The sequence below is a fragment of the Capricornis sumatraensis genome, chromosome 11 (assembly GCF_032405125.1).
Source record: "Capricornis sumatraensis isolate serow.1 chromosome 11, serow.2, whole genome shotgun sequence".
NCBI classification, from domain to species: domain Eukaryota; kingdom Metazoa; phylum Chordata; class Mammalia; order Artiodactyla; family Bovidae; genus Capricornis; species Capricornis sumatraensis.
In genome coordinates, this window is record NC_091079.1 from 10,258,750 (window position 1) to 10,275,327 (window position 16,578).

At 36.3% G+C, this 16,578-nt stretch overlaps 1 protein-coding gene across 7 annotated transcripts in view; it reads right to left on the bottom strand.

Annotated features, from left to right (window-relative positions):
* Positions 1 to 363: 363 nt before the first annotated feature.
* The window catches only part of FAM135A (family with sequence similarity 135 member A), a 132,788-nt gene continuing 116,573 nt past the window's right edge, over positions 364 to 16,578 (bottom strand). For all 7 annotated transcript variants that reach the window (XM_068983393.1, XM_068983395.1, XM_068983392.1 and 4 more), the window contains 2 exons: positions 7,683 to 7,796; positions 364 to 2,442 (listed from right to left, as the gene is read on the bottom strand). In XM_068983393.1, the coding sequence (XP_068839494.1) occupies positions 2,237 to 2,442; positions 7,683 to 7,796 (320 nt within the window). In that variant the 3' untranslated portion in view covers positions 364 to 2,236. The remainder of the gene's footprint in view (positions 2,443 to 7,682; positions 7,797 to 16,578) is intronic.

Here is a 16,578-nt window from a genome sequence, read left to right on the forward strand (position 1 = left end):
TGAATACTTTGATAAACCCGGAAGATTATTCAAACTTATAAGTGAAACTTCTTTTAGTTAAAAATAAGAAATGAAAAGAAATACAAGAAAAAAGTATGGTATTTTAAACTCAGAACCAAGGAATGTGAAGATGAAAAAATGTGTGTAGCAAAAATACAGGGTGAATAATGCATTTACATTTTCCAGTTATAATGCACTTGGTATATTATTGCTTATTCAATTCAAAAATTTTCATATGTTTTTTTAAAAAACAGTTATGGAGCATAATGAAATATGTTTTAACATATGCAAATGATATAAATTATAAAAATAGTTCACAAAGGTATAAGTTACACAATCACACTGTCCTATAAAATTAATTAACATAGTCTATCCAATTATAAATAAAAATATACCTCTAGTATTCTGAAAATAAGCAACTGTTTTAGCTGTTCCTCTAGATAGTCATTTGTTCATTTATTAGCAGCAGAGGCAATAACACAATGCTAAAAATAAACATGCATCAATTTTACAATACATATTTACAAAAGCCTTCTATCACAACTGGTAAATGCAAATAGACCTATCTATCTATCCTTAGTGCATTATTATTTTCACAAGTAAAACAGGAAAGGAAAATAGTGAATTTAATGCTATTCAGCACCTTGAGTAAAGTCAAGAGACTTAACATCTCCATATATCAAAACATTTGCATCTGTGTCACCAAACATGTAAAGTTAATTATTTTGTTCCATGAATTATTATATTTACATTATTCTTTAGTTCAACAAATTTTAGCAATATTTAAAAATTATCTAAATTCATAAAAGTATTTCATAAATTTCAACATTTAATTATTATGTACATACAAGGAAGTCCATGAAAAATTTAAAGAAATGTACTCAGAAAGTTCAAGCAACATTACCAAATTTAGCAAAATTCCAACCAAATCAAGGCAGAGGGCATTCAAACATTCAAAAAATCTCTAGATGCTGCTAACATGAACATGAAAAGTTCCAGTAATAAAAGTCAATATGAGAAATAATGTTGAAATCACCTGTAGAAAATATATTTTAATAGGCATGACAGATGTTTACTAGCCACAGTAATAATAACTTTTTATAGAAAACTTTTATAACATTGTCATATATGAACTACCCGGTTTGAGAGGGCAAAATAGTTGATTTCAAAAAATATATTTTAGCAGCCATAACTTTATTTCCAGTTAAACATAGTAAAATGTTAAAAGTAAAATTTATGACTAACTAAATAATACCCCCATAGTAGAAAATTTAAAATCCCATGCTATTCTAGCAATTCAGTTCAGTTCAGTCACTCAGTTGTGTCTGACTCTTTGTGACCCAATGCACTACGGCACACCAGTCTTCCCTGTCTATCACCAACTCCCAGAGCTTCCCTGTCTAGCACGTCGAGTCAATGATGCCATCCAACCATCTCATCCTCTGTCGTCCCCTTCTCCTCCTCCCTTCAATTTCCCTAGCATCAGGGTCTTTTCCAAGGAGTCAGCTCTTCGCATGAGGTGGCCAAAATACTGGAATTTCAGCTTCAACATCAGTCCTTCCAATGAACACCCAGGACTGATCTCCTTTAGAATGGACTGGTTGGATCTCCTTGCAGTCCAAGGGACTCTCAAGAGTCTTCTCCAACACCACAGTTCAAAAGCATCAATTCTTCGGTGCTCAGCTTTCTTTACTGTCCAACTCTCACATCCATACGTGACTACTGGAAAAACCATAGCTTTGACTAGACGGACTTTTGTCAGCAAAGTAATGTCTCTGGTTTTTTAATATGCTGTCTAGATTGGTTATAGCTTTTCTTCCAAGGTGCAAGCGTCTTTTACATGGCTGCAGTCACCATCTGCAGTGATTTTGGAGTGATTCCAGCAATAATGGCCTTTAATATGATGTGTCTGACGTAAAGATTGTGGAAAGCCAATAATAAAACAATCACACATACATATGGGCTTAAAGTTTCACTGAAATACTTATGTAGCAAAATATATGAAGAAGTAATAGAAAAGTAAAAAGATGAAATTAAAAAATATTGCACAGGCACATTACCTAGAAAGTAAAGTTGATGTTTAAAAAGCTCTAAAGATGGATGATATAAATTATCTTCCATATAAAAAGGTATAAATATTTCTTAGAACTTATCAGCATCTATAGTTTATTATAATAGATTATCTAAATCATTGTTGAATGAGGTAATTGTCAAGTCTCTACCAATGTTTTTAATTCTATTGGAAATATTTGAGGGCAGCAACCAGAAAGAATTTCTCTAAAAATATTTCTGAATCCAGAACAGCTATATGAGCAGCTCTGCCAATGAGTGAGTCAGCTGTATTGGGCAATGCATTGATGACATTATATCGAACCAAGTTACACTCCTTGCTTTGCAGAACTGGGCGAAGTAAGTTGTGAATCATTTCTGAATAGATCTGTCCTATGGGACAAATATAAAAAAGGAAAATCAGTTCACAAAAAGAACTGAAAAAAATTCTTCTCCAACTTTTATATAATTTAAAACATTTAGTTACATTATTTCCATTTAAAGCAGAAAAATGTCTTTTAAAAGGATTTTTTGCTTGAATATAATTTTTGAGACTATTGTAGAGAAAATAAAAATGATCACATTTTAGCCAACTAAAATAACAAATTTATTATACACTGTTTTTGTCAACTTGATATTAATTAAAAATAATGAATATAATAGAGCAAATAGTTTTCTTCAACATGAAGTCTCTTTAACAACTGTAGACCAGCCATGATGAGACATTCTGACAAGACTAAATTTAAAACCTGAGTCTAGAGCAAACACTTTAAAAAAGTTTCCACAGCAGTTAACATTATTCCATATATTTCCAAATTATTTTGAGAAAGAATAGTAACTTTCCATAATCAGAAGAACAATGTGAGTTAGCTCAAAGATCAAACAGAATTCTTTTTATTTTTTGGCCCGCAGGTTTATTTAATGCTTGGTTTTGGTTTTAATTTCAAACTTGTGTTCCTTTCTCTCTTTCTGGTTAATTCTTACAATGGATTTACTGAGAGCATGCAAAGCATAAATAATAAAGTTTACATACATATACACATAAAAGCACAAACTGCCTTAAAAGGGGCAAGACTGTTTTTAATGCTCATACATTACTTCATTATTAACAGATGAGTGCTAACATATATCCATCAAACATGAATTTTAGGGATGAAGGTATTAAATTTCAGAGAAGAGGAAGGATGTAGTCTGGAGGAACGATGAGAAGGGAATAGTATACAGAAGTATATTTGGAGAAAGGAGAGAGAGAAGTGTTTAAAAGAGGGATTAATATCATACAGATTTACAAAAAAGGTTTTAAAAATTTCTTTTTAAAATTGAAGTATAGTTGATTTACAGTATTATATTAGTTTCAAGTATACATTGATTCTATATTTTCACAGCTTATACTCCATTTAAAGTTACTATAAAATATTGGCTACATTCCCTGTACTGTATATTATTGTGTCTTCTCAGGTAGTATCAGTGGTCAAGAAGCCCCCTCCCAATCCAGGAGCCATAAGATACATGGGTTCGATCCCTGAGTCGGGAAGATCCCCTGGAGGAGGGTATGGCTACCCACTCCTGTATTCTTGCCTGGAGAATCCCATGGACAGAGGAGCCTGGTGGGCTAGAGTCCAAACGGTCGCAAAGAGTTAGACACAACTGAAGCGACTTAGCGTGCATGTATATTCTTATAGTTTGTTTTACACATAGTAGTTTGTATCTATGCATGTCTTGCCCCTCCCCCATCCTTCTCCCCAGTGGTAATCACTAGTTTGTTCTTTGTAGCTGTGAATTTGTTTCTTGTTATATTTAATCATCTGCTTTATTTTTTAGATTCCACAAATAAGTGATAACACGTTGTATATTTATCTTTCTCTGACTTATTTCACTAAGCGTAATACTTCTAGGTCCATCCATGTTGTTACAATGGCAATATTCCATTCTTTTAAATGGCTGAGTAATATTCTACTGTATATATGTATCACATCTTCTTTATCGATTCATCTGTTAATGGACACAGGTTGCTTCCATATCTTGACTACTATAAACAATGCTGCTATGACTATTGGGTGCATATATCTTTTGGAATTAGTGTTTTCTTTCTCTTTGGCAATATACCCAGAAGTGGAATTACTGGATCATATGGTAGTTCTATTTTTAATTTTTTGAAGAAACTCCATATTGTTTGCCACAATGGCTGAACCAGTTTACATTCCCACTACAAATATATAAGGGTTCCATTTTCTCCACATTCTCACCACCATTTGTTATTGTGATCTTGATTTGCATTTCCCTGATGATTAGCAGTGGTGAGCGGCTTTTCATGAACCTGTTGGCCATCTGTATGTTTTCTTTGGAGAAATGTCTGTTCAGGTGTTCTGCCCACTTTATAATCGGTTTGTTTTTGTTTTTGATGTTGAGTTGTATAAGCTGTTTATATAATTTGGTTTACTGGTCACATCATTTGCAAGTATTTTCTCCCATTCAGCAGGTGGTCTTTTTGTTTTTTGGTTTCCTTTGCTGTGCATGAGCGTTAACACTGAAAGTTTTATTTAGGTCTCATTCGTTTATTTTTGCTTTTGTGGCTTCTTTACCACTAACGCCACTTGGGAAGCCCATTGAGAGGAGACAGATGCAAATACTGCTATGACTCGTGTCAAATAGTTTTTTTTTTTTTTTTTGCCTATGTTTTCTTATAGAACTTTCATGGTTTCTGATCTTGTATTTATATCTTTAATCCATTTTGAGTTTAATTTTTTATATGTTGTGAGAAAATGTTCTATTTTCATCTTTTTACATGTAGCTGCTTAGTTTTTCCAGTACCACTTACTGAAGAGATGATCTTTTCCCCATTGTATGTCTTTGCCTCTTTTTTCACAGATTAACTGACCATAGGTGTGTGGGTTTATGTCTGGGGACTCTATTCTGTTCTGTTGATCTCTGTGGCTGTTTTTTGCCAGCACCATGGTGTTTTGAGTACTGTAGTTTTATGGCATAGTCTGAAGTCAGGGAGTGTGACTTTCCAGCTTGGCTCTTTTTTTTTCCTCAAGACTGCTTTGTTTATCTGGGATCTTTTTTGGTTCCGTATACGTTTTAGGATTATTCGTTCTAGTTCTGTGAAAAATGCCACTGGTATGTTGATGAGGATCATTTTGAACCTGTAAATTGCCTGGGGGCAATAAAATAGACATTTTAACAGTGTTAATTCTTCCAATCCATGGATATCTTTCCATTTCTTTCTATCATCTTCAACTTCCTTCATCAGCGTTTCATAGTTTTCAGAATACAGGTCTTTCATCTCATTGGTTAAGTTTATTTGTAGGGATTTTGTTTTTGATGCAATTTCAAACAGGACTGTTGCTTTCTCTTTCTTACAGTTCATTATCAGTGTATAGAAAAGCAAATAGTATCATGACATCTGCAAACAGTAAGAGTTTTACTTCTTCTCTTCTAGTTTGGATGACTTTTAATTTTTTTTCTGCCTGATTGCTGTGAGTTTTACTTTTTAGTCGCTCAGTCATGTCCGACTCTTTGTGACTCCGTGCACTGCACCATGCCAGGCTTCTCTGTCCTTTATCATCTCCTGGAGCTTTCTCAAACTCATGTTCATTGAATTGGTAATGCCATCCAACCATTTTGTCCTCTGTCATCCCCTTCTCTGCCTTCAATCTTTCCAAGCATCTGGGTTTTTCCCAGTGAGTTGGCTCTTCGCATCAGGTGGCCAAAGTCTTGGAGCTTCAGCCTCAACATCAGTCCCTACAATGAATATTCAGGATTGTTGTCCTTTAGCATTGACTGGTTTGATCTCCTTGCAGTCCAAGGGACTCTCAAGAATCGTCTCCAACCCCACAGTTCAAAAGCATCAATTCTTCAGCACTCAGCCTTCTTTATGGTCCAACTCTCACATCCATACATGACTACTGGAAAAATCATAGCTTTGACTACAGGGGCCTTTCATCTGATTGGTTAAGTTTATTCCTAGGCATTTTGTTTTGGATGCAGTTTCAAACAGGACTGTTTTCTTGCTTTCTCTTTCTTACAGTTCATTATCAGTGTATAGAAAAGCAAACAGTATCATGACATCTGCAAACAATAACAGTTTTACTTCTTTTCTTCTAGTCTGGATGACTTTTACTTCTTTTTCTGTCTGATTGCTATGAGTTGTTGTTTTTCAGTCACTCAGTCATGTCCAACTCTTTGTTGGTAAAGTAATATTTCTGCTTTTAAATGTGCTGTCTAGGTGCGTCATAGCTTTTCTTCCAAGGAGCAAGCATCTTTTAATTTCCTGGCTGTAGTGATTTGGAAGCCCAAGAAAATAAAGTCTGTCAGTGTTTCCACTGTTTCCCCATCTATTTGCCATGAAGTGATGGGACCAGACGCCATGATCTTAGTTTTCTGGCCTTTCAATACTATTTGAATCAAAGTGGCAAGAGTGGATTTATTCCTCTGAGAGGAAATGCTTTTAGCTTTCACCATTGAATATGAAGTTAGCTTTGGTTTTCTTTCCCATAAATGGCCTTCATTATGTTGATATATTCTCTTTATACTCACTGTGACGAGTTTTCATCATGAATGGATGGTGAATTTTGTCACACTTTTTCAGTATCAACTGAGATGATCATGTGTTTTTTATCATTTGTTAATGTGTTGTATCACATCAATTAATTTGCAGATAATGAACTATACTTGCATCCCTAGGATAAGTCCCACTTTTGATTTGTGATCCCTTTAATACATTGCTGAATTTGGTTTGCTAATATTTTGTTGAGGATTTTTGCTTCTATGTTCATCAATGATACTGGCTTCTAATTTTCCTTTTCTGTGGTGCCTTTGTCCAGTTTTGATATCAGGGTGATGGTGGCTTTGTAGACTAATGTAAATCTTTCTTCACATTCAATTTTTAGAATAGTTTGAGGATAGCTATTGCCTCTATTCAAACTTTTGGTAGAATTTACCAATGAATCTGTGTGATCCTGTATTTTTATTTGTTGGGAGGGTTTTTTTTTCTCTGATTAAATCCCACTGCTCGTAATTATGTTCATATTTTCTATTTCTTCCTGTTTCAGTCTGTGGAGATTTTACATTTCTAGAAATGTATCAATTTCTTTTAGGTTGTCCATTTTATTGGTGTATGATTGTTCACAGTCTCTTAGGATCTTTGTATTTTTGTGGTGTCAGATGTTGTAACTATTCTGCTTTCATTTTTCATTTTATTTGGTCCTCTCTTTTTTCTTGACTTGTCTGCTTGCTGCCAACAAGTATAGTTACTTTACTCTTTGACTAAAAGTAAAATATTGCCAAACAGGCAGCATGACCTTTACTGCAACCACCAATCCCAAGAAACCAGAGGAAACTGAAGCACAAATTACTTCTGAGGCAGTAAAATGGAGAAGCATTTGTAATTATATGAAAAAGGGATTTCAAAAGAACAACTACTGTTTCACTGGCCAAAACATCTTACATGGCAGAAGAAAACAAATGAAAGAAAATGGAGAAAGGATAGCTGTTACTATCAGTAGGTGGAAAAGGAAGTCAGAGGAAAGCAAAGACAAGAGAAAGGAGAGAGAACATGAATGCAAGAAAAATTTGGGAGAGACTCATATGTAGACAGAACTCTCTTAAATATTTCTAATTTACTTCATTACCTGACTGTTTGTCCTTCAAAGCTGTCTTGCACATTTCAATGCGGGCAGAATGATAAGGAACATAGCGATCTTGCAGAGATCCCACTAGTACAACATTTCTGAAGTAGTGAAGCCCTGTGAAGAAAAAAATACTGAGTTACAGTGCAATAATTAACCAGATTTTAAGTAACTTACTAGTATCATATTAAGTGACCATAAATGTACTTTCTCAGTAGTATTAAGTTTATGCCTTTTTAAGTACCTGATGAATTCCTTCTCCAAATTTCTAGGTATTCTCTACCAAAACCGCCAGTTTCATTTATGTAGTTTCTGTGCTGATATGAGAACTGTGTGTCTGCACTGAGAGAGGGCAAGGGTTGTGGTATGCGGGTGAGGGAGAAACTGGATAGGTGGACTGAAATTTTACCATAGTGTTCTTATTTCATAATCTTATTTCCAAAGGATATTCATCAATATTCAGAATTATTTCCCAAAGTAACAAAAGTACACTCTTCCATAAAAACAAAACTCTGTACGAAATCATTTAAAGCTGACTTTTTACTTTAAGTTTGCATTTGACCCTTGCCCAATATTACTTATATTTTCTCCTTATTTAAGCATGTCAAGATGATAAATACTTTGAATTTTTAATAAAAAATTTTATGATCCATTCAATAGACGTTTTAATTAGGTCTATTTAAATTTTTTAATTTTTCAGTAAACTAGGTGAATTTAGGGCTTTTGTCCTTGGGATGCTTTGCTAAATAACTCATTTAAATACTGAAACTACATTCCTGACCACTTTAGTACTAGTGATGTTCTAATTTTATTATCTGGCTCAGATCAGTAAATACAAAATCAAATTTTATGTGATTAATTAAATAAGGTACAAATAGATATTAGTAACACATTATAATTGGTTATTTTGTACATAAAATTTTGTTTTGGAATGTTCCAGAATAAAATTTTGATACTTTTTGTGCCCTGAAATTCAGATTCTTAGAGACAGTCAATTGTGGGGACTACTGTGGATCCAGAATATAAAAAGCCTTCATAGAAGCTCCCTGTCTTCCCTGGAATTTAAGGACCCTAATGATGAGAAGAGTTTAGACTGACACACAGCCAGGTGAAATGGTATATACCTTCTGTGCCAAATGTAAGGTCATCATCCCTTCTTTTGTCTATGAGAAGATACTCTTTGTGGCCACTTGAATATATAAAATTCTAGGAATGTAAGTGAAATAACAGAATGGCTATAATAGGAATTAACTCAGTTGCATAAATATTTTAAAAATTATATTTTAGAAAGATTAAGAAAAAAATTTCCCCTTCATTCTCACATTTCATGAGACAAATTCATTTCCCTCTGACATTATTTGAAACCAGTGTCTTCACTGGCACAACTCTGGGAATCATCTGTGTGAACTAAGCAGAACTCTTCGAGCTGGCATACACTTACCCTTTGGGGTAATTTAAGACTCCATGGGGCAGATGAACATTTACATCTTTAAGAAAACTGGTTTCTAGATCCCAGCTTCCATATGAGCACTTTTCTAAAAATGATTTTTCCTTCTCCTACCTTATGAGAGAAAGATATTTCTCCAATCTATTTCAGATCTTCTCATGGTACATACCCAGGGAGAATCAAGCCAAAAATGAATGAAGTCTTATTTTCTCTTACAAAAAGTTTGATCGATTATTTGACAGTTAAGAAATGACTGTGTCAATTAGATGTCATGGCACACATTTCCCACAAATTAAATGAGCTAAATTTATAGCTCTAAATCTTTACATTTTTATGAAAATACAATTATAGTAAATGTATACTACCTCACATGCCAGAAAATATATCCCTTGCAACTATTTAAAATTATAGAAAATAGTTGTAGGTATCACTATAAATATATACAAGGGGATACAAACTATTTCAAAATTCTTTTAAGGGATCAACAAGCCAAAAAAATGTAAAAACCACCATCCCATGGCACATCATTTTCACTTCTAACCCAGTTAGGTGCTGTGCTTCCTAAATCTGACGCTCTGAACTGAAACTTTATCCTGAGCTGCATGAAACCAGCCATGTAATAGCACAGTTGGCTTTTTCTATTACCTAACATGTGTGTCCTCTGTAAAGGCAACCACACTGCACAGCTCCGGGGGCATCACTCCCATCACATTGACAGGAATGATGCTGCACAGCCTGTGGCAGCCTTGCTCAATAACGGTCATTTCTGTACTTTTTCTTAAAAGACCAGCATCTTTTACATTTTTACCAGTATGTAAAATATTACATATCATGTTAAAAAGAGTCACTCATTCAACAAATCTGTCCTTGGACTTTATGCTCCCTTCCAACTACCACCCCATTTACTGGCACTGTATTTCTATAGTTTATATTATAAAAATTATAGTCATTAAATTAAAATTTAAATATATTTTCCCACATAGTCACTCTTTGCAGAGATTCTGCTGTGTTTCTACAGAAATAATGGCATTCGGGCTCAGAATCACTGCTTTAGATGATTTAGATCCTTGAGAGGAGCGCTGGTGTCTCCTAGGTTCAGGCAGCTCGGTGGAGTGGAAGTATGCAAACCAAGAAAAGAAGAGGGGGTGTTCAAGAAACCCTTACGCTCTTTGATTCCATGATGATAAAATAAATACAATCAAAGACACTAACATTGATATAGATACACAATACTGTTGTATTTTAAAATGTGATTTCCAAGATAGCACTGTACTTTAAAAAGGCACTGTACTTTAAAAATGCATTTTAAATTGAATTATTTTAATAACATGTTTTCAACAACAATGTACTTTTTACTGATAATGAGCATCCTATATGGAAGGCCTGCTTTTTGCATTAGCCAAGTGAAACAGACTCTGGCCCCTTTTTTGAGTCTTCTGTTTCCATTCCTGTGTAGCAGTGTTGGCTGCAGAGGGCAGAAGCTCAAAGAGAAACATGCTGGTCCCCGAGGTGCAGTGCTGGTGGGAATCACTGCAGCATTTCATCTGAGCAAAGTCCAGCTGATGGACACATCTCAGGGCTGTGTTTGGGGAGCCTTGTACTGCAGGTTCATCCTCTGGGCACCTGCACTGACTCTACCTGCTCAAAGACAGCCTTGTCCACTGACCTTCACTCAGCTCAAGGTGACTAATTCTTGGTTGAAAAGTTACTTCTAACTTGGTAAAGTAATACTCTTTTCCCATCTGTAGAATGAGACAGTTTAACTAGAAAAGTTTCTAAATATTTTAGCTGCTTTTCAGGATTGCCATGAAAAAGATAAAAAGTAAATGTTCAAAATTTTTCTGGACTGTATAATTACATGACTTATGTATGAATGAACATTGTAATAGTAAATTTCATCTTCATTATTTTAGTCTTCCTGATACTTTTGACTGGTCATTTGTTTTTCCTGAAAAATTTAATGAGCTTTAAAGCTATTCACTGGAGAATCCCATGGATAGAGGAGCCTGGTGGGCTATAGTCCATAGGGTCATAGTCAGATACAATTGAAGCGACTTAGCACTCACGCACAAAGCAATTCATATTGACTCATCTCTGTTTATTTTCTGGAATTGACAAAAATAGCTGTTTTGAACTGGTGGTTTTGCACCTCAGGGAACATTTAGTAGTGTCCAGAGACAATGCTGTTTCTCACAAGCAGGGGCTAGCACATGAGGGGCTAAGGTATGTGTGCACTATTTATTGGGCAGAGACCAGGGATGCTGCTAAACGTCCTACAAAACACAGGACAGACTGACAACAAAGAACATTCCGCCCAGAATATCCAAAGTGCTGAGAGGTTGAGAAATCCTATGCTTTCTAAAGGGACATATTCTACACAGTATTAAACTGTTCTTATTTTTACTCATTTATTTTAAACACATTTGAAAGAATTCGCTTCTTAAAATGTGAGTTGATACTGATGCTTTCCTATACTTTCAGAAACAAAATACTAATGTTAATTATAAATCAAATCATACCTATTATTAAACGTCTCTGTAATCTGCTGTAAGAAAAAATTATTTTGTGTCAAAGTGGTACTGCAAGAGACTTCTTGAATTGTTACATTTTATTTGTCAGAATTCAACAGCTGGTAAAGAGAGTCTAAGCAGATGTATTTAGGAAGATCTTAAAATAAGGATATTTTATTTCTGAAATTCTAACAATGGATTGTTTGTTCTTTGGCTATTTTTGAGGCCTCATCACGGAATGCTGGGACCATCCCGACTCTTCTTTCTCTGTGATGCTGACCATTCAGTACCACTGTCACCTAATCTACAGTTTACCTTCCACATTGCTCTAGTTCTAGCTTTTGATTAAGGAAAGTTATTACCCAATGATATGTTGCAGAGATAAAAAGACTGTTTCAAAATGAAGACCCACGGGGGAAGCCTTGCTTAAATAAAAAAGGGAAGAGGGTAGGAGTCTGATTTTGCTTTAGACAGGTGATTTTAGGCTTTCTCAAAAGAACAGGAAACTGGCCATTCAGAAGAAACAGAAGCAATAATCGGACCAAGGCATCCGAGACTTTGTATTTAGCTTTAGCAAAGTAAAGTATAACAGAACAGTTATCACCAGGGCTCCTGTTTAAAAATACCTGAGAATGGCATACTGGCTAAGTAAATCAGTTAAGTACATGCTGCTCTCTGTTTTCCTGTCTTATTAATATTTACCTAAAGTTTCTGACGTGAACCCATCTATTTCTATCTTGTGAATAAATAATTATATGTACATATACAGGTGTAGAGGTTTCCTAGGAATTGACTACTCGTATTTCATCGAGATGATCAAAAAAAAGGGGGGGGGGAACATAGCTCGGAGAGACTTTCTCCAACTCCTATGACAATATTATAAGTTAAAATCAATTAATGAATATTTGTTGATATTTAAAACTAAAATTAGAAAAACCTTCTCAAACTTTTGAAAGCACACATTCCTGGCTTAGCATGCCTGCTCCGGCCATGTGGGCTGCTACTGGGTGGTGTGCAGCAGCAGGTGCTAGGCCACTTCTCGTGTCTGTGTCTCAGCTGCAAAGGGGGCAACGGGGCTCCTACATCACAAAGTTAAACACATTCACAGGTATGACATGCTAGTACTTTAATAAGGCATTTGAATAATTATAATTATAGCTAGCAATATTGACAGTTCTGCTAAAAAAACTCCCCAAACAATTTGTCAATCCATAATACTATTTTAGTTCAGGCACCTCTTAATGTAGAGGTGTTTTTACTAATTAATATTTACTAAGTTTTGTATTATTCAGAATGCTGATTATTTTACATGAATTATCTTGTTTAACCTTTAACAGTCTTGTGAGAACGACAGTATTATTCCCACTGCACCACTGGAAAAACTGAATGTTATTTAGATTAAGTAAACTTGTCAGTGTTTCTGCTAAAATTAGAATCTACGTGTGCTTTCGAAGTTTGGCTCCTAAACAGTGCTGGTACAACCAGAGGGGAGATGAAAGTCCTGCCACACATTATAAGGCAAATAATAAATCAGTAACTTGTAAGCAAAATTATAACTAATTCTTATAAAAGAATTGAAGTGCAAAAGATCTATTCAGATCTACAAATAATTATGAAGTAATGTAAATATCTTTTCAGAGGGGAATGCTATAGGTTACAGAATGTTTACAGTAAAATTTTACAGTTATACTCTCTCTTGTGTTTTTCTTATGTTGCTATTATTGTTCTTGTTTTCACTAAGTTGTGTCCAACTCTTTTGTGACCCCATGGACCGAGGCCATCAGGCTCTTGTATCTATGGGATTTCTCAGGCAAAAACACTAGAGTGGGTTGCCATTTTCTTCTTGAGGGGATCTTCCCAACACAGGGATTGTACTTGCATCTCCTGCACTGTAGCCAGATTTTTTACTGCTGAGCCACAGGGGAAGCCCTGCTGTTATTACTATTGCTAATTACATGTTACTTTGTAAAATGCAGTATAAATACACAGACCCCAGGGAACATTTACATTCAGTTTTGCCTTTCATATATTTCCTATCTTGTTCCATCACTTCACGACAAATAGAAGGGGAAAAAGCAGAAGCAGTGACAGACTATTTTCTTGGGCTCAAAAATCACTGTGGATGGTGACTGCAGCCATGAAATTAAAAGACTCTTGCTCCTTGGAAGGAAAACTATGACAAACCTAGACAGTGTATTAAAAAGCAGAGACATCCCTTTTCCAATAAAGGTCCATACAGTTAAAGCTATGGTTTTTCCAGTAGTCATGTACTGATGTGAGAGCTGGACCATAAAGAAGGCTGAGTGCCGAAGAATTGATACTTTCAAACTGCGGTGCTGGAAAAAACTCTTGACAGTCCCTTGGACAGCAAGGAGATCAAACCAGTCAATCAACTCTGAATATTCACTAGAAGGACTGATGCTGAAGCTAAAGTTCCAATACTTTGGCCACCTGAGCCAACTCATTGGAAAAGACTCTGATGCTAGGAAAGATCGAAGGTCAAAGGAGAAGTGGGCAGGAGAGGATGAGATGGGTAGAGAGACCAACTGTCTCAATGGACATGAATTTGAGCAAACACCTCAGCAGACAGTGGAGGACAGAGGAGCCTGGCATGCTGCAGTCCATGAGGTCACAAAGAGTCAGACACGGCTTAGTGACTGAACAACAAACCTTGTCAGCAGCAGTAGGACAAACTCCATAGCTACACACAACGGTTCTAGTCAGTCTAAGTTTTTCCACATGAGAACTATGTGATCTTGTAAGAATATCTTGTGATTTTGTGAATCAAGCATATATTTCTGTATACTGTGAATAACTCGTTACTTTGTACCCTTAGAAACAAAATCATAAAACTTCACTGAAAAAACAATCTTTCACGGATTCTAATAACCAATAACACATGAAATAACCATTTCCAATTATCTTCCTCATATTCATAACAATATTTAAGGCAGAATCCTGAAAAGGATAAAATAAGACTCAAATGAAGTGGGCTGTATTCAATGACTAAATCTGCCTGGTGTTCATATCAGATGTTTCAAGAGCAGGAAGAGGACATGGTGATAGGGATGAAGATGAAAAATAGATTTAAAAGGCTAGGGCTTAAGTTTACTAGTTTAACTTACTTAAGAAACATGGGTTTGATTTTCAGCTTACCATACAATATTTGACCTGCTTTTGGATACTGAACATAACATTGAAAAGATCACTGATTTAATGGCTTTGTAGCCAACACCCTACTGGGAAGAACTATGCTAAGTGGTTCTTGAGGGTACTGTAAGTAGTATTGAGGGCACATGTGGGGGGGGGGGTGGGAAAGGGTTGTCATGACAGATCCTACTCAGGGAAAAAAGGCCAAGAGACATAAAGATGACTGACATGAGATAAGCTATAATGAGTATAATAAAAGCGGTACATATGTAACGTTAGAGCAGCTCACAGATGACACAACTCGGGATGTGGTAAACACAAAGAAGTAGGATCCACCACAGATGACACTGAGATGTTTCACACCAAGTCATCCAGAGGACAAGTACCATTTAGAAAAGGTTGAAAGAAGAGGAAGCAGCAGAAGAAAACAATTCAATTTCAGACACATTTAGTTTGAAATGTAAGCACAGACATCTATCAATCAGGTAAATGAGGACTGGAATGAGGGCTGTCCAGAGACAGAAGACTCAGGATATGAAGGTATATAAACTGGGTACGAGTTGTGCGTGACTCTCTGCGACTCCATAGACTTTAGGCCACCAAGCTCCTCTGTCCATGGAATTCTCAAAGCAAGAATACTGGAATGGGTTGCCATTCCCTTCTCCAGGGGATTTTCCTAATCCAGGGATTGAACCTGGGTCTCCTGCATTGCTGACCGATTCTTCACCATGTGAGCCACCAGGGAAGGAACATTAAATCAGACAAGGCATCAAGGAAGCTCTGGATAGGTGATGGTGTGGACTATAATTTCAGAGAATGAAGACGATTAGTTCTGCAAAGATGTGCAGTCACAGGGAGGAATGGTGGTAGAAAAAGCAGGGAACGTGGGAAGCACAAATATGCATGACGTGACTACAGCAAAGGAAGAGTGTGTTCAAACAAGACAGGGTATTACAGCGACAGAACGAAAAACTGGTTGAAATTTCAGGGTAGAGTGTAGCCACGTGTGGTTTCACAGTGGAGTGGAATGGAACGTTACTAGAGTTGAGAAAGGCTCTTTAATGCTTGATAAACCATTTAAAGAGCTGCTTGTGGAATTACCAAATTGATGCCAGGATTAAGCATATTAAGATCCTGAAAATATATTTTCCTAAAGCATAACTGTGCAGTAAATATTTGTCAATGAACTCCTATCAAAGTTCTCAATGACCATGCAAGGAGGGACCAGGCAGGAGGTCATCATAACTTAAGAAGGCAGCGGAGCCTGGGTGGGATAAGCCTCACAGGAAGCAGTTTCATGTGACGGTGGAGGAATAACTGCTGTGCTGGGATGGAGAGCAAGAGGACGCACTCCCCGTCCAGGTGGGCCTCAGTAACAAGAAATCAGAAGTCCAGCTGCTTCTACAACAAAGGTGGTACAGTGTGGCCTGTGTGATCTGGACTGCTGCCTTTTTACTTTTTTCATAAACAAAATTTGTTTGAAATGTAGCCACACTCATCAGCTCATGTGTTGGCTATAGCTATTTTTGTGCTACAACGCTATGCTAAGTTGTTGCAACTGAGACCCCACGGACTACAAGCCAAAATGTGTACTGTCCAGCCTTTCAGCAAAAAAGTGGGCCACTCCTCTGCTCGGTCACCAGGGGGAGCAGGGAGCTGGGGACTGTGGGCTGGGGACCTTTCTGCAGGAAGCAGAGATCACGGTCTGTGCAGAAGACACAGATGAATGCAGTCTGTTCTCCGCAAATGGAGATTTCAAAGGACACAGTGGAAAGAGCGTGCCGGGAACACA